Here is a 24,137-nt window from a genome sequence, read left to right on the forward strand (position 1 = left end):
GACCTTTAGTCAGGGTGAAGTGGATCTACCTCTGTGGGGCACCGTGACGTCCAAGACACCAAGTAACCACAGCCTAGGTCAGGATCTCTTGTTTTGTAGCCACACCTGTTGGCAACAATTTTGACAGAGGAAAATAAGCTCAAACTCTCGACCTTCAGACAAGGTAGTATAAGCTTACATTTTTGGGTCTCCACAGGTAGAATGTTTGCAAAGGTATTCAACAAATATTAGGTATAATTAAAATAGTTTATGGGGCTGGAGAGGTCAGAGGTTAACAGTATTTGTTGCTTTTGTAGAGAACCTGGGTTTGGTTCCCATTACCTACACAGTGGCTCATAACCATCCCTAACTTCAGTTCCAAATATTTTGATCTCCTTGGGCACATGAGGTACATATACATCCATGCAGACAAAACATTCATACACATAAACTATCTAAAAACAAACATATCAATAAAAAGCTTGCGAAAATTAAGTGGTTTCTTGGCTTTTACAAAGTTAGAGCTTAGGAGATGCCAGCTCAGATTTCAGTGTTGAAGGTGCTGCCGGGGGTACTGCTGGCCAGACCACAGCAGGAAAGGTTAGCATGGCAGGAAGAGAACCAAACATGACTTTAATGAACTTGCGTTTTAATTGAGCAAGAACTTTTATTTTTTTTAAAAATCTTATATAATTTGCTCAGCAACAATAAAAGGAAAAAAGAAGCACTCAACTGGGAACAATAGCTACTCAGCTCATAAAACTCATTAGAAGGAACATTTTCTTTGTCTACCATGCCTAGCAATTTTGCTTGTAGGCAGTGATCCAGATCACTAAGATTCTACCTATAAAAATGAGGTCTGAGAACCCGTTCAAAAGTTCCGGCTAATAAATTATACTGGTAGAAATTTTAATTTCCTAATGTGTGTAACTACACAAAAAATAAAATGTTGGCCCATAATTCACAAAATGCTTTTGATAACTAGTTGATACTGACCTACTGATAATAGCTAGGCTCCTTGGGTTGCCCTTTCGTTAGAAGCAAGGATGCTGATGATGCACACCTCTCGGTCAAATCCTCCTGCAGTCGGAGGCCTGCTCTGGGGAAGAGTTGGGGGATGAGCAGACTCCCTGGTCTCAACAGCTCACCCTAAGTTGACTGAGTCACAGAAACCTCTTATTTGTGACATTAAGGATCTGGCTGATTCATCTGTTCCCACAAATGTCATTAAACTATTTTAAGCTAATTATGAAATGTGTGGAAGATAAATCACAGAAAGCTATTTTCTGTATTCAAGGTTTCCCATGACAACCAAAAGAATTCTCCCACACAGGCATGGCATCTTCAATGGCCTTGTTGGGTAATCATAAGTAACACAAGTCTTGGATTTTCTTGTTCATAGAAAAAGTATGTGGCAAAGTCACTCATGTTTCAAAGTATTTCTTCTACTTAGTCTGAACATTTGCATTTTAAGAATTAATTTATTTTGTGCTGGTGGCCATGTCAAAGGGGCAGCAGGGGATCAGTCCACAGGAATTCAAGACACTGGTGGTTGGTTGACTCTCAGACAGGTAAGGCCCCAGGAGCCTTGGCCCCAAAATGTTTCTTGCTACTGCTCTATCTTCACGTGTTGGTTGCTGTCATTTTTCTCTGCTATCTGGCATGGTGTGAGTGGGTGTGGGGAGATCCCTATTGCCTTTAATGAGGTATGATTACCTCATGGGAGTATCCCATTCTACTAGTTGTTTTAATTTGTGGATTATTATGAAGATGATTTCTTCCTAAGATGTACTGTTTAATTGAAACGATGATTTTATACAATAATAGTCTTAGTTTATATAGGATTTTGATGATTGAGGGCCTTTAAAAAAATAGAGCGAGGGATTGTGCTAGAGGTTACCTTAGTGGAAAAACTAATATAGGAAAAAAAGGAAGATTTGATGTTGCCCCCACCCCTGATCAAACAGGGCCTGCAGAGGGTAGAAAAACAGAACAAGGCAATGCCACACGGCTAGTTTCTCTTGAGGAGTCGTATAGACTGCGGCTTAGGTTAATAATTAAGAAAAACGTTTGAGTCCCATAAGCTAAATTAGCTCAAGTTCTTTTAATCTTAATGTTGGGAGATGTGTTCACAGGTTTCAATGTGCACTGTAGCTAAAACAAAGCTTTAAAATATGACTTACGGTTAGATTAAGATGTTTTTGTTAATAGCTTTGAGGTGAAAAACCTTGGGAAACAATCTGGAGTTTAGGAACGCACAGAGTTGAGGGAAGGACTCATTACGGTCCGTGAACAAGAACAAAGCAGCCCAGTTATTCTTGAATGATGTGACTTTCTTGCTGATTGGTTGGTGATCAAAGACGATGATTCATTCCTTGTACCCGTTTCTGCTCTCAGCTTCCTGATATAAAGCTGTTGATGGGTGGGTACGCACCCTGAGGATTTAAAGTAGAGATGACTGATTGTTTTTCATATATAAAAGTTTAGGATTATGATTCTTTTAAGATTGTTTATAAGATCACCCTTTGAGATAAGATATAAAGTGATGGATACTTTCTTTGTAACTGCACAAGGCAGCCAGCCAGTAAAAGAACTGGCTGGGAAAAAATACTTTGCTTGTTTACACCCTGTCAATCTATAACAAGTTGCTTGGATATGAACATATATAGAATATGAACATTATCTTGGGATAATCTGTTTTTCGTCTATAATATGTAGGATGTTTAATCATGTAAGGGAAATGGGAAACATGTTTTTTTTAATCTGTAATTCATTATAACCATTCACTTGAAAAAGAATGTAACTACATTCAAATTTCTATACTGCCTGAAAGATTGTGTTGGGATATATAAGGAAAAATAATAAACACTAAGCGAGAAATGGATGAGCACAGAGAAAGACCTTAAGAGTCTATGTGTGGCTTTCCCCTTTTTTGCCAGCCCCATAGAATGAAGTTTTACTCCAGATAGGAAAGTCAAGTTGAGTGATAGATAGTCCCCGGATTCTGTGGGCTCCCTTCAGACTTTACGCTGGTCCTCAAGGTGTTGATAATTTTGCACCTTTACCCATCTTGGTAAAACACATTACCATGTAAAACTTTGGTTTTAAATATTGTTCAAACAAAACACAGGATATGCTCTGAGGGCTAAAAACAAAACAAAGCACAATGCCTGCTACATTTAACATTCTTTTTCTCTAACTAAATGATCCACCTTTTCTATTACATTGCGGATTGGCATCACTAAGCATAATCGAATCGGCTTTTTCCAGCCTTTCCTCGTAGGGCTAGTTTTGTAAACCTTTAATCATGTTAGTAGTTCTCCAGGTCCTCATGCTTTAGCTATAGCTAAGGGTCTCAGAGAGCAGAGTGCCCTTTCAAGTTCCAGCGACTGCCCTAAAATCACGATTTAGTAAATTAGATACATTTTGAACTCAAAACATTTAAAGTCCCTGACATTGAAACAGTCCCCAATTCTTCTAAAGCGAGGGCATATGCAAAACCACAAAGAAGAGAACTTCAGCTCTGTTCACAGATCCCATGCCATCATGACGGTTAGTTATACCTTTCTGTGTATGTTGGGGGCAGAGAGAGAGTTAGACTAAGTCTTTATAAGTATAATATTACATATGGAATAATGTGGCAAAGCACCAGCTTCAGAACATACAAATTCCCTCCCCTTCGAAGGGAATGAAGAGCAAGGCCACATGCTTTTTATTGCTGCACACTAAATGACAGAAGGACAGATTTGGTCAACGTTCCACGTTCTTCCTAGGACTTTAGCGCTTTGCAGTTTGTTTCCCTTGGGTATGGTCCTTCAGCATCACTTAAGTTTGGTGAATGATAGTAGCAAGTTCTTTGCTTCAATTATTTTTCCTGCTAAGTAACCAGATCCACCTGGGAGAACAAAGAGAAAGAAATGGTTAAAGCTTATGTCATTACTGACATTTTAAAAATTCAATACAGGAAAAAAACCAACAACAACTATATTTCAGGTATTTTCTCATGCATTTTTCATCCGACAATCTATTTTATATGCTTGCCCAAAATCAAAATAGCACAAATTAAACTTATTTAGTTACGCATTAACAGATACCCATCAGTCAAAATGCAATTTCTGAGAAAAATATAAGCTATATATTTTGGAGATCGGCCCTCTCTCAGATGTGGGGTTGGTGAAGATCTTTTCCCATTCTGTAGGCGGCCACTGTCTCATTGACCATGTCCTCTGCTTTACAGAAGCTTTTCAGTTTCGAGAGGTCCCATTTATTAATTGTCGATCCCAGTCTCTGTGCTACTGGTGTTATATTCAGGAAGTAGTCTCCTGTGCCAATGCGTTTAAGGCTACTTCCCACTTTCTGTTCTGTCAGGTTCAGTGTAACTGGATTTATGTTGAGGTCTTTGATCCACTTGGACTTGAGTTTTGTGAAGGGCGATAGACAGGGATCTGTTTGCATTCTTCTACATGAGTTATCATTTGAAAAACAATTACTGGTTATATAGTTACCATATAGACATTTGGCCAGAATATTTTCAAAATTAAATGTATGATTAACTAAACAAAATAACACTTTCTTTAGAGTTATATCTTAGAAGCAATAAATATTACCTTTAAGAAGGAGGAAAATCCATCTAAAAGGGTCTTTTCATGTCTCATCATAATTTCACAAAATAAACACTAGTTTAAAAGACAAATGTATAGTACATAGTGCTAAGAATCACACTTGCTAAGATAAATGAACTACCACTAAAAATAATGTTAGAAGAAATTCTCTCTGTTCTCTGGAATGATTCTATTACAACATTTACAATGCATTCTTGGATTTACAATACCCTCAAACAAAATTAAGTCAGTTCTTTTTTAGAGCTCTTTGCAATGAATTATTTCTAATGCAAACAGTAAATTGAGGTGAATTTCAAATAAAAATCATTATGATCATAAGCAATGCTTATTTGACACATAAAAATATCCCCAAACTGTCATATTAAAGCTACACACCATAATCCCAATTTCTGTTCTAGAACACTGCCACTGCTCAGTGCTTGAGCTCACAGGCAATTACACTTTCTAGTCTCTGTTTTTATTCTGTACTTTTCTCTTAAGTACAAACTATCTACAGCTGAATATCGTAATGCCTCACAACTTTTAAACAACAAAAGTATTTAGACAGTATAGCTAGAAAGTGTCCCGGCTGCACTCGGGTCTCCTATTGCAAGCAGAGAAAACACATCAACAAATCGACAAACACAGGGCTGCAGTACAGCCAGAAGAAACAATATTTTGTTTCTGCCTTTGAAGATGCCACTGACACTTTCATATCAAATTATGAAACATGATAAACATTAAGGAATATATCACACAGTGACCTTGAATACACGGTGAGAATTACAAAGAAAGTTCATAACCTTATAAGTAGATTTCATGATTATCTCTAAAAATGACCCCAGAACATGCCTGGCTTATCCTTATCAGCTGCTTAAATGTTTGAATTAGCAAGGAGTTGCCAGGTACTTTGTGTGCTCTAAAAAATGCTAAATTATTAACTAATTTTATCTATAACCTTTAATTGATCAATATACATTCTAAATATTTAAATTATAAGCCATTATGGGTTCATAAAAGAAAATGAATAAACAAACAAAATAGAGCACATAAGAGTAAAAATTTTATTAAAATCTTAAGAGTAAAAATCTTCTATTTGTGAATTATCTAATATGGTTTATTTATTAAAAAAGCAGCAGACCAGTAGATGCTGGTTAAAGGAGACTTTGTTTTTAAATAATCTAAAGATTCACAGCAATAACAACAAAGTGAGTGCTGCAATGCTAATTATGGCAGGAGAACTGCTGTAAGGCAAAGGCAGAACAGATCTCACGGTGTCCTAAGTTAGTCTGTGGGATTAAACAATGAGATTTAGATGTACGCGTCTAATACCTTAGGATCAGAACGTATAAAGAAAACACTGTCACAACCAAAAGGAAAAATACATACTCCATAATTATGGGAGGTTTAGCACACATCTCAATAATTCACTGGACAACTAGAGAAAGAATAAAACATCAACATAAATACCATGATGAGCAGACATGATTGAGCTGATGCTCACAGGACATTGCACCAGACAAAAGCAGAATAACACTTTAAAGCTGCAAACTTAGAATACCGAGTCTCTGCAAACTCAAAACCATCAAAACCAGCAAGTGCACTCTGTGGACAGTGACCAGCCACGCTTAGAAACCAAGCGTTCTGAAAATATTATACATCACTTATATATACTTCAATTTTCTAGTAAAATTTGTTGTATTTTCCAACAGTCACCAGAGCTAGTGAGACGGCTTAGAGGTGACGAGCTCTGGCTGCTCACCCTAGCCTAGGCAGAGGTAGCTGCCTGTTAGCTCCAGCTCCAAGACACATGAGGCCTCTGGCGCTCTGCTCTGCTGCACTTGCATGCACACACCACATACAGACTCAAGTGCCCACACAGAGTCAAAAAGCAAAAATAGGTTTTAAAAGTCACTGGAGATTACAGGGGAAAATGCAAGTCATATACAGTATAGTGCTTGAACAGTACTGACACACGATTCTACAGCCGTAGATCTATGATAGAAGCCTCAATGTTTAGATAATTCACAAAAAGATAGCACAGACCAAATCAGCATTCAAGAGAAAGACTCAACAAATTCAAAGGTTAGGTTTTTTTGTTTTTTTTAATTGTTTTGGTTTTTCAAGACAGGGTTTCTCTGTGTAATAGACCTAGCTATCCTGGAAAGAGCTTTGTAGACCAGGCTGGACTTGAACTCACAAAAATCTGCCTGCCTCAACCTACCAAGTGCTGGGATTAAACTTAGTGGTCAGTTTCTTTTAAAACAACAAAGATTTAAAAAAAAAAAAAAGGCCGTGGGAGTGAGATAGTTCCGCAGCAAAGGCGCAAAGGCGCGTGCTGATGGTAGAAAGGACAGACTACCACAAGCTGCCCGAGTTCCACACAGGTGCCACGGCACATGCGGGCACACACTCCTCTCTCTCCCACAACAGAAACATGAAATAATAACTTAAAAAACAACCAATCACTTTCATGATAAAGTCAAAATTTTAAATGAAAAATAAATTCCAGGAAAAACATGGCCTATCACAAGCAATAAAAAAAAATCTGAAAATCAAAAGCATACCATCCATTTAAAGAACTGAATCTGTAATTAAATGCCTAGCCAAAATTTTATCAACAAATCCAAAGCCCTGCCAAAAACGAACAAACGAGCCTAAACAAAAAGATGAATAGGAGCGCATATTCATCTTTTCCCATCCCAGGGTTACCTCTGATAACAAACTCTGACAGATACCACAAGAAAGGAAACCACAGCACCTCTGACTAGCATACACTCAAAAACACTATGCTCCCTTATCCAGTCAGACAAAATATCACGACCAAGGTAGGCTTTAATCAGAAGAGCAAGACTGCTTTAACTAACATCCGAAATTTAAGCAATGTAACTCAACACATTAACAGATGAAGAAAAGCAGACACAGACAATTCGAAACACCTTAGTAATAAATTTTAATGAACTAAGAATACACAGGAGTGTGTTTTGTGTGCTAAAACCACCAGAAAAAGAGCCAGTGGCATTGTTAGTGAAAGGCAGGAAAGTAGATCTGAGGTAAGGACAAGAAAAGGACAGTGGCCATCATTGCTGATGTATCCCACCACATGGGAAGGTCTTGCCATTGTAGCATTTTCTGCCCCACCTCTCACTGACCCAAAAGGAATAAAGACCAAAAAGAAATGGTCACTGTTTATAAATGATACCAACTACTCCACAAAAAATCTAAAAGACAAATCACTGCTTTTTATAAATAAATCCAAAAGTTGATGGGTAGAATATAAAAATATTTCAAAGTCAGCATTTCTGTATTCTAATAACAATAACTTCACAATAATTTCAGAACCATGACAATTTATCGCAGAAGAACTACAGTCCTAGGATGCAGAGGCAGCTCAGTTACAAGCACTTGGTGCTTTTCCAGAGGGCACAAACTCAGTTCCCAGCACCTCCCTTAGGCAGTTCCCAGACCTTTGTAACTACAGCTCCAGGGATCTGACGCCCCTGGCCTCCATGGATGCTTGCACTCATGTGTGTATTCCCACATGCACACAAACACCTATACATAATTAAAAAAATAAAAATCAATCTTCATCTAAGGATTGGGGCTCTAGCTCAGTGGGAAAGGACCAGGTTAGCATGTACAAAGTCCTGGGCTCAATCCCAACACCTTTAGAACAAAGAAAGCAGAACCAATATTGGAAATAAACATGCTAAATCACAGATATGACATACACAAACACTGTAAAACTGAAACAAAGGTGATCTAAACAAACGATCCTGTTAAGTCAATGATAACTAAGCTATAATACATTTAACCCCAGAAAATAAGTATAGACTACGGGGCTAGAGAAGTGGTTCTCAACCCGTGGGTCACGACCACTTTGTGGAGTGTGGGGGTTGAACAACCCTTTCACAGGGGTCACCAAAGAGCATTGGAAAACACAAATATTTACATTATGATTCATAACAGTAGCAAAACAATAGTTAGGAAATAGCCAAGAAAGTAATTTAATGATTGGGGAGGTCACCACAATAAGAGGAACTGTATATAGGGTTACAGTATTAGAAAGGTCGAGAACCACTGGGCTAGAGGGAACACATAGATCTTATTAGGTAGGAAAGGGAAATAGAATCGATAGATATGGATGGGGGGATGGAATGGGAGAATCAAATGGGAAGGGGAGAGGAGGTGGGTAGTGAGAGAAAATCCAGGAAGAGACAGCTAAAATTAAGGAGAATTTGTGGAGTAAGTAATATGGAAACCCAATACAATAGAAACTTCCTAAAGTATATACATATATGAAGGTGATCTAAATGAAATTGTCAGGTCAGTAATGGGGGAGACAGAGTCCTAACTGGCCATCTTTTGTCACCAAATGAAGTACCAGGATGGGTTATATTTAGTTGAATTCTTGGCCAAGGGGGCCTCATGGGAATCCTCAAACAACCCAGGCTGTTGCCAAGACTAAAGATTGATCTCCACAAACTGACAGCAGGACCGCATTGTTGAAGACAACACCCACAACTCATGAAACATGGAAGTGTTGAGTTGGCGCCTACATAGAGCTTTCACACTTGTGTCCTAGCATCTTTGCTACGGGAAGGTATTCTGTATGCTATCAAAAGAAAACTAGAAACATCAGACCAACCACAAATCCTGTCTAAAATGGTGTACACCCTGCAAGGTATCCTAGGACAATGGTGGCACAAAGCTTGTGGGAGCAGACAACCAATAACGATCTGATTTAAGGCCCACTCCATGAGATGGAACCCACACCCAACCCTGCTTGGGTGACCAAGATCCTGAGACTAGATAGCCCAGGGACCTAGGGGAAAACCAAATAATACTGGTCTAAAGAAAGGGGGAAAATTAGTAATAAAATGATGCCTAATAATTAGTGTCTTGCTCAGCCATCATCAGAGAAGCTTCCTCCTGCAGCAGACAGGGACAAATACTCATAACCAGATATTACACAGAAAGCGAGAGACCTTGGAATACTCGGTCGTAAACGGGACGTCTCTATGAAATTCCTCCCGAGAGCTCGGAGAACCCATGAAGACGGAGGCCGAATGAAAGGAGGACAGCGTGAGAAGAAGGCCTCTCAATCAACACGAGCAAAGCTCCAGAACTCAGACACAGAAGCAGCATACACAGCTCTGCATCAGGTCTTCTGAGTTGCTGTGGGACAATGGTCTTTTATCCTGTCACCTGTATTATTTTTAATAAAATGCTGATTGGCCAGTAGCCAGGAAGGAAGTAGAGGCAGAACAATGAGAATTCTGGGAAGACTGGGAAGAGGGAAGTTTCAGTCCGCAGTAGTGACCCAGACACAGAGGAAGCAAGATGTGACTGCCTCGCAGAAAAATGTACAGAGCCACGTGGCTAACATAGACAAGAATTATGGGCTAATTTAAGTTGTAAGAGTTAATAAGAAGCCTGAGCTAATATGCAAATCAGTTTATAATTAATGTAGACCTCTGTATGATTTCTTTGGAACTTAATGACTGCGGAAACTGGGAAGGACAGAAACTCAAGTCAACACTGAGTTTATGTTATTGTGTCCAGTTTAGTGTTTTTATGGAGTTTCTGAGTGTGTGAAGGAGTGGGTCTGAGTCTTGTGTCTTCCCTTGGGCTTTTTTCCTTTTGTTTAATTGTATTGTCCATCTTCAATGTGATAGTTTTTGTTTTATCTTACTCTATTTTATTTTGTTATAGTTAATAAAATGAATGAAAGAAAACCTAGCCACTAGGGTAAAGGTTAACAACTGAGCTGTCATTTTTACCTGCCAGAAGAGAGAAAATCAGTATTCTCCGATGAAGTGGCACTGGGTACCAACCATTCCAGGACAGGCCTCATGTTCAGGAGTAGCTGATCAACATATAGTAGACTCCACAGTTTTGTTTTTGTCGAGACAGGGTTTCTCTGTAGCTTTGGAGCCTGTCCTGGAACTAGCTCTTGTAGACCAGGATGGCCTCAAACTCACAAAGATCTGCCTGCCTCTACCTCCTGAGTGCTGAGATTAAAGGCATGCGCCACCACTGCCTGGCTGACTCCACAGCTTTTTTGTGTATGCTTTTATCTGGTTATAGTTGGTGTTTTCTTGGTTTTGGGGGTTTTGTTGTCTTGATTTTTTTGTTTGTTTTGTTGTTTGAGAAAGAACTGGGTGTGTAGGGAGGAGGGAAAGAATATGATCAAAACATATTTAAATTCAAAAAATAATTTAAGTAATAAAAAGAAATATTCTACCTTGCTTATGAAGAAGAAAATTCAGTATTGTGAAGATGCCAATTCTCTGAAAACAGAACGTGCATTGGGAGAACTTCAGCCATGGGCTAGGAGATTTGTGTGTGGATGAACACACATGCACACTGACAGGCAGGCACATAGGGTTTAGTTTGTTTTGTTTTCTTCTGTTCTGTTCTTTTGGTTTTGTGTGTTTCTGTGGTTTAGACAAGGTTGGCCTTAAAAACTCAAGAAAGATCCTTCTGTCTGAGTTGGGAGTTCAGTGACAAGCCCACCATCTCTGGATTTTATAATTCTTAATTTATGTTAAAATGAAAACTGTCAAGTCGTCAAAAAGAGGCATTAAATAAGAGAAAGCATGAGAGCCTTTATATTAGATAAAGCTTTTTATAAGTTAAACCCACACGGAGCACTACAGGCGATTGGAGAAAGAATGTTCTTTTCAGTAAGTAGCACTATGGTACTGAGAGCAGAAATAATCAAAACCTTACCACTGTCTCAGAGTAGACATAAAGACACTTTCTAATGTATAATGTTTAAACACATCATCATGGCCTTGAGATAGGAAAACTTCCTAAAACAAAAAGTAACTGACCGAAAGTGAACATGTTAAGCTGGGCTGCTTTAATGATTTCTGCTCGTGAGTGAACAGTAGAGAGAGGATAAAAACTGCAGAGAGAAGACGCCTGCGATACAAGCACTCTACCTGGAGCATTCCCGTATGCTGTTCACGAACGTCAATGAAAGAGACAGGCAAGCTGAGTGTGCACAGTGGTGCACAGCTGTGACCTCTATATTGGGAGGTGGAGGCAGCATCAAGAGGTCATCCTTCGGTACCTAAGGAATTTGAGGCCGTTTCTTATTCAGACACCGGCTGCACTGGTGACTCCACTCTGTAATACTTTCATGATTTGCATCCTTTTATGGACGTGTACCTCAAGTTTTAAAGTTTGTGTTGTCACTGTGCAGTGTGGTAACACTTCAGACGATCAGTGCTGAGCAAGCTCTGACTGAAGCCAAGGGCTGGGGACAGCCACTACCATGCACTGCCTCACTGGGCTCTCAAACTACATCTGTATTGATTTGCTCCTTATTTTTATTAGGCAATGAGACCAAACTCATAAAAATCCAGCCAGCTAACAGATGCCAGAGTTACTCTGCACTGCCTGAGCCCACACTCCTCGGTCAGGGTCTCACACTGCATCTGAACTGTCTGTAGGACTTCTGGCTGACTGGTTTCCTGCCATCAGGACACTCACTGGTCACTCACACTGATGTGTCTGTAGGACTTCCAGCTGACTGGTTTCCTGCCATCAGGACACTGATTGTTTCTTTTTTACTTTATCCAAATCCTTAATCCGACCCCAGTCTTCTTTTTTATTGAGAACACTGAAGTCATTTCCTTGTGATAGATCTTGTAAAGCTTGTACCTGGCTACCATTAGATAATGAATTCCTTAGAAAGTAACCACACCAAAACTGAATCCACACCCGATGGTAAAAGACTAGAATTTTTTCCTAAGATTAGATATAAAAACAAGGATGTTCATTTTTATCACTTGCATTTAATATTTTACTGGGATTTTAAACTAAGGCATTCGGTAAGAAAAAGAAAGAAAAGGCATCCATCCAGATAAGATAATAAAATATTTCTATTAATGGATGATATGATCTTATATAGAAACAACCCATTCCAAGTAACATACTATTAAAACTAATAATTTCACCAATGTTGCAGCATATAAGACCAACACACAATAATATTGCTTTCCTATACATTTGCACTGAATAATTAAAAAAAAATAAAATCAAGACAATAATTCATTCACAACAGTATCAACAAGAATAGGAAATTATAAGTACAAAACTTGTACTTTGAAAAGCACAAAACATGGATGCAATTACAGAAGATTTACATACATGAGAAAACACCCCACACCCACAATCAGACCACTTAACACTTAGAACAGCAAAACTCCACAAATCGCTTTACAGATTCAGACAATTCCTATCAAAACGCCTTTGTCAAAACTGAAAAGCTGAAGTAAAACTTACACAGAACTGAAAGGCACCCAGAATAGCCCAAACAATCCTGCAATAGGAGAACAAGTAGGGCTAACGCTGCACACAGTGAAAATTCTCTCAAAGCAATTATAATCAAGACAGTGTTGGACCGGCACAAGGACATGACCGGAGGGACAGAGCTGAGAAGCTGGAGAGGGAAGGGTGGGCCCATTAGTCTGCTTTCTAGTGCTGGAATAAATACTATGAAAAAGCAGTGTGGGGAGGAAAGGGTTTATTTAGTTCACATGCCACATTCACAGTTCAAGGCAGGAACCTGGAGAAGAGAGGTGAATCAGAGAGACCATGGGGGATCACTGCTTACCGGTATGCTGCACTTGTTCTCTTACAGCTCCCAGAACCCCCTGTAGAGGGGTGCATTCAGTCCTCCCATACCACTCAATAACACCCCCCCCCAAAGCCCTGCAGACTGGCCTATAGGAAATGATGGAAGTATTTTTTCAATTGAGAAGCCTCTTCTCACATGACTTTGGCTTCTATCGAGGTGGCAAAGACCTAACCAATTGTCAGTTTACTGTGATGGTGGCTCTAAGTGTCGGCTACTCTACATGCAGGACTGAAATGCACACTCTAACTCAATGAATACCAACACCTTATCTCAACAAGGTGTGTTTAAAGACATCCTGTAGAGCCAGCAGCACTCTGTGAGCAGATGCTAGCTGAGTGGAGAATGAGAAGAGGGTCGTGGTAGTACTTGGGCTGTATGTAATAAAGACACTGTATGTCCTTCGTGCAAGTGAAGACTACATACATTTTTTTTGTAGTTTTTATGCTAAGGAGCCCTGCAGGCTTTGAGAGCAACTTATATATCCATGGTGCTTTTTCACATCAAACACTGCCAAATTCTTGTCCTATATTTATACAATTGATTCAGGAACCTAAAAGAACATTTATGTTGATCTGAGTGTAATCTCTTCTAACTCATTAATCTCCACTGATACACAAGCTTGCTCAAAATTAGCACTGTCTCCCCGCATTCTCTGCTGAATTGCTACAGTATTCTTGCAGCTCACTCCATTTCCTCACAAACCTCAAAAAAAAAAAAGTTGTCTAAGTATTTTCACTTCTAAATCAGGGCCAGCTCAAACTGTCTGTAAGGTCACAAGTCTTCCTTCCTTCCTTCCTTCCTTCCTTCCTTCCTTCCTTCCTTCCTTCCTTCCTTCCTTCCTCCCTCCCTCCTTCCCTCCCTCCCTCCCTCCTTCCCTCCCTCCCTCCCTTCATCCTTCTTCATCTTTTTCATTTCTCTGAGACAGGGTTTCTCTGTGTAGCCCTGGCTGTCCTGGAACTCGCTCTGTAGATCAGGCTGGCCCAAACTCAGAGATCTGTTTGCCTATGTCTTCCAAGTGCTGTGATTAAAGGTGTGCCCCAACACCGACTGGCACAGATTCTTCTAGTATCAAAACCAAGACCTGGTGTGCCCCTTTCCCAGCCTCAGCTTACTGGTACCACAGCAGCACTCGGTGCAGTGAGTTTCCTAGATGTACTCCTGTCTCATCTTCTATTACATTATTTCTTCCCTCCATCTCTTTGGCTGGATTTCCCTTTTTTAGTTTGTAAATATTTGAGTTTTTTAAACCTGGACACCCCATCTCTCCCCTCATTCTGGACACATATTTCACTTTCTATTTTTTTTTTGACTTGGTACTAATTTTGTAGTGATGGGGATTGAATCTAGAGGTTTTGTACATACTACAGAAGTGCTCCACCACTGAGCTATATCTCAACCCACCCCCCACACAAACAACAAAAACCAACCAACCAACCAAACAAACAAACAAGCAAAAAAAACCCAAGACATAGTGTTCTATGGCAGCCAGCCTGGCCTTGAACTTGCTCTGGCAGGTTAAGGATCTCAGCCTCTGGGGTAGCTGGAATATGGTTTTAGATCCCAAATGCAACTAATCTTAAGAAAGCACCACTGAGCCGGGCGGTGGTGGCGCACGCCTTTAATCCCAGCACTCGGGAGGCAGAGGCAGGCGGATCTCTGTGAGTTCGAGACCAGCCTGGTCTACAAGAGCTAGTTCCAGGACAGGCTCCAAAACCATAGAGAAACCCTGTCTCGAAAAACCAAAAAAAAAAAAAAAAAAAAAAAAAAGAAAGCACCACTGGGACCTAGTCTGTTTGGATGCTCACCTTCCTAGACCTGGATGGTGGTGGTGGGGGGGGGGGGGGGGAACTTGGACTTCCCACAGGGCAGGGAACCCTGACTGCTCTTTGGACTGGAGAGGGAGGTGGAGGGGGATTGGGGAAAAGGGGGAGGGAAATGGGAGGAGGGTAGAAGGTGAAAATTTGTAATAATAAAAAAAACCCACCACTGCTGAATTCTGGTTCAGTGGTAACAAAGAGTCTCCCCAAGCATCTTGAAAACAATTGCTCTTTCCTTTCCCAACTACCTATGTGTGTAAAGTCATATTTTCTTTATTAAACAAAAGTACATACGATAAGAAAATGAATGTGAGGCTAACATGAAAATGTGTGTAGTTTTTACTATGCCAGAGTAGAAATAAAAATATAAAACAATTACATTTTAACACTATGATTGTAAAAGAATATGTAAACACAAATGTTACAAGAATTATACTGCTTCTATTAGCACACATTTTAAAATGATTAAAAACATAAATTTAGATTGAAGAGAAAAGAAACTAATTTCAGGAGGTGAGTCCTATAAAGTCCCTGAGTTTGATCCCAAAACAAATGGAGTATTTCCTATAGACTCAACAGTGCTTAAATATCATAATGTACACTTAGTTAAAAATGTTGAGCATGTTTTCACCTTAAACTATCTCTCCTTTTACTTAGCATTTTTTTCAAGTTTTTTTTTTTCTTTATTTGTTTGAGACAGGTTTCTCTATGTAACTCTGGCTGTCCTGGAACTCGCTTTGTAGACCAGGTTGGTCTTGCCACTGCCTGGATTTCTTTCAAGTTTTTTTTTTCTTCCTCCCCAGATCATCTGAGAAAGAGAAATCAAAACTGAAAGACAAACCCACTCTAGCAGATGCAAAAACATGACAAGAGGCTGGAGAGATGGCTCAGAGGTTAAGAGCACAGCCTGCTCTTCCAAACGTCCTGAGTTCAATTCCCAGCAACCACATGGTAGCTCACAACCATCTGTAATGAGGTCTGGTGCCCTCTTCTGGCCTGCAGGCATACACACAGACAGAATATTGTATACATAATAAATAAATAAACATTTAAAAAAAACATGACAAGACTAGGAACATGACAACCACCATGCCTAGACCCAGCTAAGCAACGTCCCTATGAAGGGGCCCAAAACTAAAGAGATGGTAGAAATGCCCGAGGGGAAAAAACAAGTAACTGAAGAACACAGTAGACCTGGGAAAGAAACTGCCATATTGAACACAGCAATGCAGCAAACCCTTAGAACTAACACAGGAAAAGAAAAAGAAATACCAATAACCTACCAAAACAAAGCAGCACCTAGCAAATTGACTGGAAAGCCCAAACCCCTTCCTATAGTAATCGTAAATGTGCATGGCCTCAACTTACTTAAGAAGACAGAGGAACGGACCAGATGGAAAAACAGGACCAACTATACGCTGTCTCCAAGAAACACACTTAAGGAGAAATACCCCAAAACTCAACATCAAAGGATAGAAAACAAGCTTCAGCAACTGGAAATCAAAGGAAGCAGACATAGCTATCTTTATACAAGATAAATCAATACTGATCAGAAGAGATAAAGGGGACATTACATGTTTAAAAAGGGAACCATTCATCCAGATATAATTGTAAACATTTATGCATCAAATACTGGAGCCTCTAATTTCATAAGACAAACACTTACAAGGCAAAAAAGGCCACATACATCTGGGCTAACACAATATTAGAAGATCTCACTCTAAAAAAAGAACAAAGACACTTCAGAGTCAAATATACTATGGATCAACTGAATTTAGAAAAACTATAGAAACTATAGAAATATGTAGACACTAAGCAATACAGTTTTTGAAACAAACAGTTGGTCATTCAAGAAATCAAAGAAGAAATTTTAAAAATTCTAGAGACAAGTAAGATGATCATCCAAACAGGCAAAACTACAGGCTTGTCCCCTTTGACAATTAAAAGCAACCAGAACAGCTGGTCCACAGACAGGATTTTTGGAAGTCCATGAGCTTAGGAATCTCCAGATGTTTCAAACTGAACAAATGAGCAATTCTACGGAGGGGGGGGAGGTGAGAGGTGGGGGGGGGATTAACCTACAGCACCTTTAAAGGTTACAAAATCTGAAAAGACTGAGAGATCTGTCTTAAACATGTGATCTGAAAAGAAATACAGAGTATAATTTCTTCCTTCATAGGTATAAAATAGGATCACATTAAGTTTCATAAACAAAAAGGACTTTAGAATAAATCCTTTCATGTTATACATGATAAAACTGAAATCTGGAGAAACTACGGGAACGTTAAAGCTACAATGCTAGCAGAAAATACCAACTTCTTGCCTGCCTGGCTCATCCTTTCTCTCTCTGTTGCTCCACAAAACCAGATAGGAAGGTACCGGTAAGCATACTGGCATTAAAAGTTTGAAATATACCATCTAAGAAAAAAATCAAGTCATTATTTTGGGCACTACGAGGCTCCAATATATGCAAGCATTTTAATTTTTATGTAAATCAACACATTCTCTTGGATACATCTTACAACTTGCATCCTTCATGGTAGAAATGACCAATAACTTGTCAATCATCTGACAGACAGAGGTGATTAATACTATTGCAATCAATCAGAGCCAAGAGCATATACTTGACCTAGAGGGGGCAGAGGACATTTATGAGAGAAAGCACTTGAAGGAGGCACTCAAACACATTTCTTGCTCAGTCAATTGCTCTGAAAGCGCACAATAAAGAGCAAATTAGTTGAGTGGATCTTCCAGTAACTGCTGAAGCTCTTTAAAAAATTTAAGCAAAACCTCTTTATTCTCTTGTTTATTCATACTAAAGAACAGCAAGTACAAAGCCAATGACGATAATGTTCAGTGAAAAGAATTTTTATAGTAAGTAATTAAGTTAAGAAAGCTGAAAAAAGAACGCTTTATTTTGATGTCAAAATGAATAGGAATCCAAAATTTGTTTTTATTTTTTTTCCAAAATAATTACAAAACTGAAAGTCTATAAATAGGAATCTAAGAAAGCCTTCACTTTCCTGCCCCCCTTGACTTCTGAAATACAGTGCGACTTTCTCCCATCTGCTGTTTTAGACGGAGACAGTAATGAGCATATGGGGCTTTCTCTATCAAGCAGCTGTAGTGTAGTTAAAGTTATAATAATTGTCTTTCTCTAAGATAAATTTACATTAAAAACCTGGCCAGTGAGAAATAAATAGCTCAGCCACAGAGCCCTCTTACACAAATCTAAAAATCCACAACCTTTATGACAAACTACAGAGATGCAGAGGAGATCCCTGAATCTTATGCCTTTATCTTTAAGGCTTAGCACATAGAAGAGATGATGCGCAAATCAGCTTATTCCAGCCCACAGACCTATCGTGTTTTTCTTCTTGATCAAAATGTGGGAAAAGTAGCCAGCAATGGAGTTCTGCAAAGTTAACAGTTCAGATCCACTATTCCCATTGAGTCGCTCAACTCTGAACCACAAGCCCACCTGCTTATGAGGAAAATCTCAAACCATGAGACACATAGCTCCCCATGCAGCTATGCATGACTGACCCGAGCTTGAGTAAACTGAAAGGAACCCACCCACAGCACATCTGATTGTAGAAATGGAGCTACTACCTACCTCGGTCTGGATGGTTCAACCTCATCAATTTATTGAATGCTGCTTGAATCTTGGCCTTGCTAGCAGATTGACTGCAAAAAATTAATAAATAGTGCAAATGCATATTATAAATTAATGATTTATATGGGTTTCAAGAAATTAAAACCAATGAGAATTTCACCATCTTGTGGGCAAATATAAAATTACAAGCTTTAGGCTTAATTCTACTGACCAGTAAAATAACATGGTGACTCTATCCTCATTTTCAGTTTGAAAAAGTAAATAAATACAAGACTGGTTGGAGATTTAGTTCCATCATAGAATCCTTATCTAGCAGCCATGAGACCCTGGGTTTAGTGGCCAGCACCAAAACCAACACAAAACCACCATAACCAACAGCACCTACAGCACAGGCCAGGAGAGTTGTGGTACACTCAATTACAAGGATTGAAAGCCTATGCTTCTAAGGTCATTTTAGAGGAAGGTGACATATGCCATCATGGTATTTGGGTTCCAGAACAAGCCTGCTAGCTTTTGAGATCAGTCTTGCTGTAGGGTACTAGGTGTCAATCTTGGGCTCAGGTCTCTCACTGAAGGGTGGGCGCATCCTTTCAGAGCAAGGATGCTGCCAAGTGCTAGGACAGTGCCCGGCATGACAGTGTGTTCTAGAAATAGTTGCTGTCTTTTAGTTCCTGAAACAAGCAATCTCACAACTCCATATAGTTCATCGTGTATCTAGCTTTGTAGAAACCTGTGGCAAAGTTTGGCAGTAGAACCTACAATGTCAGTGAATATTAAAGGAGATAGTTAAAAAAATTACTGTGGCAAAACGAAATAAATCTTCAGAATTGCCAGAATTGCAGGTGTTTAGTCCATTTTTTGAGCACCGACAGTAGAAGCTACCATATCTAACTAACAGAACTCATATTTAGGGACTTAACTGTAACAACTCTGTGTGCAGTGGATGACACACTGTAACAACTCTGTGTGTGCAGTGGATGACACTGTAACAACTCTGTGTGTGCAGTGGGTGACACTGTAACAACTCTGTGTGTGCAGTGGATGACACACTGTAACAACTCTGTGTGTGCAGTGGATGACACTGTAACAACTCTGTGTGTGCAGTGGGTGACACTGTAACAACTCTGTGTGTGCAGTGATGACACTGTAACAACTCTGTGTGTGCAGTGATGACACTGTAACAACTCTGTGTGTGCAGTAGGTGACACTGTAACAACTCTGTGTGTGCAGTGGATGACACTGTAACAACTCTGTGTGTGCAGTGGGTGACACTGTAACAACTCTGTGTGTGCAGTAGATGACACTGTAACAACTCTGTGTGTGCAGTGGATGACACTGTAACAACTCTGTGTGTGCAGTAGATGACACTGTAACAACTCTGTGTGTGCAGTGGGTGACACTGTAACAACTCTGTGTGTGCAGTGGATGACACTGTAACAACTCTGTGTGTGCAGTAGATGACACTGTAACAACTCTGTGTGTGCAGTGGATGACACTGTAACAACTCTGTGTGTGCAGTGGGTGACACTGTAACAACTCTGTGTGTGCAGTAGATGACACTGTAACAACTCTGTGTGTGCAGTGGATGACACTGTAACAACTCTGTGTGTGCAGTGGGTGACACTGTAACAACTCTGTGTGTGCAGTAGATGACACTGTAACAACTCTGTGTGTGCAGTGGATGACACTGTAACAACTCTGTGTGTGCAGTAGATGACACTGTAACAACTCTGTGTGTGCAGTGGGTGACACTGTAACAACTCTGTGTGTGCAGTGGATGACACACTGTAACAACTCTGTGTGTGCAGTAGATGACACTGTAACAACTCTGTGTGTGCAGTAGATGACACTGTAACAACTCTGTGTGTGCAGTGGATGACACTGTAACAACTCTGTGTGTGCAGTGGGTGACACTGTAACAACTCTGTGTGTGCAGTGGGTGACACTGTAACAACTCTGTGTGTGCAGTGGATGACACTGTAACAACTCTGTGTGTGCAGTGGATGACACACTGTAACAACTCTGTGTGTGCAGTGGATGACACTGTAACAACTCTGTGTGTGCAGTGGATGACACTGTAACAACTCTGTGTGTGCAGTGGATGACACACTGTAACAACTCTGTGTGTGCAGTGGGTGACACACTGTAACAACTCTGTGTGTGCAGTAGATGACACTGTAACAACTCTGTGTGTGCAGTGGATGACACACTGTAACAACTCTGTGTGTGCAGTGGATGACACTGTAACAACTCTGTGTGTGCAGTGGGTGACACTGTAACAACTCTGTGTGTGCAGTGGGTGACACTGTAACAACTCTGTGTGTGCAGTGGGTGACACTGTAACAACTCTGTGTGTGCAGTGGATGACACTGTAACAACTCTGTGTGTGCAGTGGGTGACACTGTAACAACTCTGTGTGTGCAGTGGGTGACACTGTAACAACTCTGTGTGTGCAGTGGGTGACACTGTAACAACTCTGTGTGTGCAGTGGATGACACACTGTAACAACTCTGTGTGTGCAGTGGATGACACTGTAACAACTCTGTGTGTGCAGTGGGTGACACTGTAACAACTCTGTGTGTGCAGTGGATGACACACTGTAACAACTCTGTGTGTGCAGTGGATGACACTGTAACAACTCTGTGTGTGCAGTGGATGACACACTGTAACAACTCTGTGTGTGCAGTGGGTGACACACTGTAACAACTCTGTGTGTGCAGTGGGTGACACACTGTAACAACTCTGTGTGTGCAGTGGGTGACACTGTAACAACTCTGTGTGTGCAGTGGGTGACACACTGTAACAAATCTGTGTGTGCAGTGGGTGACACTGTAACAACTCTGTGTGTGCAGTGGGTGACACTGTAACAACTCTGTGTGTGCAGTGGGTGACACACTGTAACAACTCTGTGTGTGCAGTGGATGACACTGTAACAACTCTGTGTGTGCAGTGGGTGACACACTGTAACAAATCTGTGTGTGCAGTGGGTGACACTGTAACAACTCTGTGTGTGCAGTGGGTGACACTGTAACAACTCTGTGTGTGCAGTGGGTGACACTGTAACAACTCTGTGTGTGCAGTGGATGACACTGTAACAACTCTGTGTGTGCAGTGGGTGACACTGTAACAACTCTGTGTGTGCAGTGGATGACACACTGTAACAACTCTGTGTGTGCAGTGGATGACACACTGTAACAACTCTGTGTGTGCAGTGGGTGACACTGTAACAACTCTGTGTGTGCAGTGGGTGACACTGTAACAACTCTGTGTGTGCAGTGGATGACACACTGTAACAACTCTGTGTGTGCAGTGGGTGACACTGTAACAACTCTGTGTGTGCAGTGGGTGACACTGTAACAACTCTGTGTGTGCAGTGGATGACACTGTAACAACTCTGTGTGTGCAGTGGATGACACTGTAACAACTCTGTGTGTGCAGTGGATGACACTGTAACAACTCTGTGTGTGCAGTGGATGACACTGTAACAACTCTGTGTGTGCAGTGGATGACACACTGTAACAACTCTGTGTGTGCAGTGGGTGACACTGTAACAACTCTGTGTGCAGTGGATGACACACTGTAACAACTCTGTGTGTGCAGTGGGTGACACTGTAACAACTCTGTGTGCAGTGGATGACACACTGTAACAACTCTGTGTGTGCAGTGGGTGACACACTGTAACAACTCTGTGTGTGCAGTGGGTGACACACTGTAACAACTCTGTGTGTGCAGTGGGTGACACACTGTAACAACTCTGTGTGTGCAGTGGGTGACACACTGTAACAACTCTGTGTGTGCAGTGGATGACACACTGTAACAACTCTGTGTGTGCAGTGGATGACACTGTAACAACTCTGTGTGTGCAGTGGGTGACACACTGTAACAACTCTGTGTGTGCAGTGGATGACACACTGTAACAACTCTGTGTGTGCAGTGGATGACACACTGTAACAACTCTGTGTGTGCAGTGGGTGACACTGTAACAACTCTGTGTGTGCAGTGGATGACACTGTAACAACTCTGTGTGTGCAGTGGGTGACACTGTAACAACTCTGTGTGCAGTGGATGACACACTGTAACAACTCTGTGTGTGCAGTGGGTGACACTGTAACAACTCTGTGTGTGCAGTGGGTGACACACTGTAACAACTCTGTGTGTGCAGTGGATGACACTGTAACAACTCTGTGTGTGCAGTGGGTGACACTGTAACAACTCTGTGTGTGCAGTGGGTGACACACTGTAACAACTCTGTGTGTGCAGTGGGTGACACTGTAACAACTCTGTGTGTGCAGTGGATGACACTGTAACAACTCTGTGTGTGCAGTGGGTGACACTGTAACAACTGTGTGTGTGCAGTGGGTGACACTGTAACAACTGTGTGTGTGCAGTGGGTGACACTGTAACAACTCTGTGTGTGCAGTGGGTGACACACTGTAACAACTCTGTGTGTGCAGTGGATGACACACTGTAACAACTCTGTGTGTGCAGTGGATGACACACTGTAACAACTCTGTGTGTGCAGTGGGTGACACTGTAACAACTCTGTGTGTGCAGTGGATGACACTGTAACAACTCTGTGTGTGCAGTGGGTGACACTGTAACAACTCTGTGTGTGCAGTGGGTGACACACTGTAACAACTCTGTGTGTGCAGTGGATGACACTGTAACAACTCTGTGTGTGCAGTGGGTGACACTGTAACAACTCTGTGTGTGCAGTGGGTGACACACTGTAACAACTCTGTGTGTGCAGTGGATGACACTGTAACAACTCTGTGTGTGCAGTGGGTGACACTGTAACAACTCTGTGTGTGCAGTGGGTGACACACTGTAACAACTCTGTGTGTGCAGTGGGTGACACTGTAACAACTCTGTGTGCAGTGGATGACACACTGTAACAACTCTGTGTGTGCAGTGGATGACACTGTAACAACTCTGTGTGTGCAGTGGATGACACTGTAACAACTCTGTGTGTGCAGTGGGTGACACTGTAACAACTGTGTGTGTGCAGTGGATGACACTGTAACAACTCTGTGTGTGCAGTGGGTGACACTGTAACAACTCTGTGTGCAGTGGGTGACACTGTAACAACTCTGTGTGTGCAGTGGGTGACACTGTAACAACTCTGTGTGTGCAGTGGGTGACACTGTAACAACTCTGTGTGTGCAGTGGGTGACACTGTAACAACTCTGTGTGTGCAGTGGGTGACACACTGTAACAATTCTGTGTGTGCAGTGGGTGACACACTGTAACAACTCTGTGTGTGCAGTGGGTGACACTGTAACAACTCTGTGTGTGCAGTGGGTGACACTGTAACAACTCTGTGTGTGCAGTGGGTGACACACTGTAACAACTCTGTGTGTGCAGTGGGTGACACTGTAACAACTCTGTGTGTGCAGTGGATGACACTGTAACAACTCTGTGTGTGCAGTGGGTGACACTGTAACAACTCTGTGTGTGCAGTGGGTGACACT

At 41.0% G+C, this 24,137-nt stretch overlaps 1 protein-coding gene across 2 annotated transcripts in view; it reads right to left on the minus strand.

The window, feature by feature from the left end:
• Positions 1-611: 611 nt before the first annotated feature.
• The window catches only part of Dnajc15 (DnaJ heat shock protein family (Hsp40) member C15), a 62,738-nt gene continuing 39,212 nt past the window's right edge, over positions 612-24,137 (minus strand). Inside the window, exons 5-6 of one of the 2 annotated variants that reach the window (XM_075949597.1) lie at positions 18,667-18,737; positions 612-3,874 (exon numbers count right to left, since the gene is read on the minus strand). In XM_075949597.1, the coding sequence (XP_075805712.1) occupies positions 3,801-3,874; positions 18,667-18,737 (145 nt within the window). In that variant the 3' untranslated portion in view covers positions 612-3,800. Of the gene's footprint in view, positions 3,875-14,540; positions 14,824-15,008; positions 18,738-24,137 lie in introns of those variants that run through there. The other variant, XR_012907934.1, reaches the window with a different exon arrangement.

This window comes from Microtus pennsylvanicus, chromosome 15 (genome assembly GCF_037038515.1).
Source record: "Microtus pennsylvanicus isolate mMicPen1 chromosome 15, mMicPen1.hap1, whole genome shotgun sequence".
Taxonomy (NCBI): Eukaryota; Metazoa; Chordata; class Mammalia; order Rodentia; family Cricetidae; genus Microtus; species Microtus pennsylvanicus.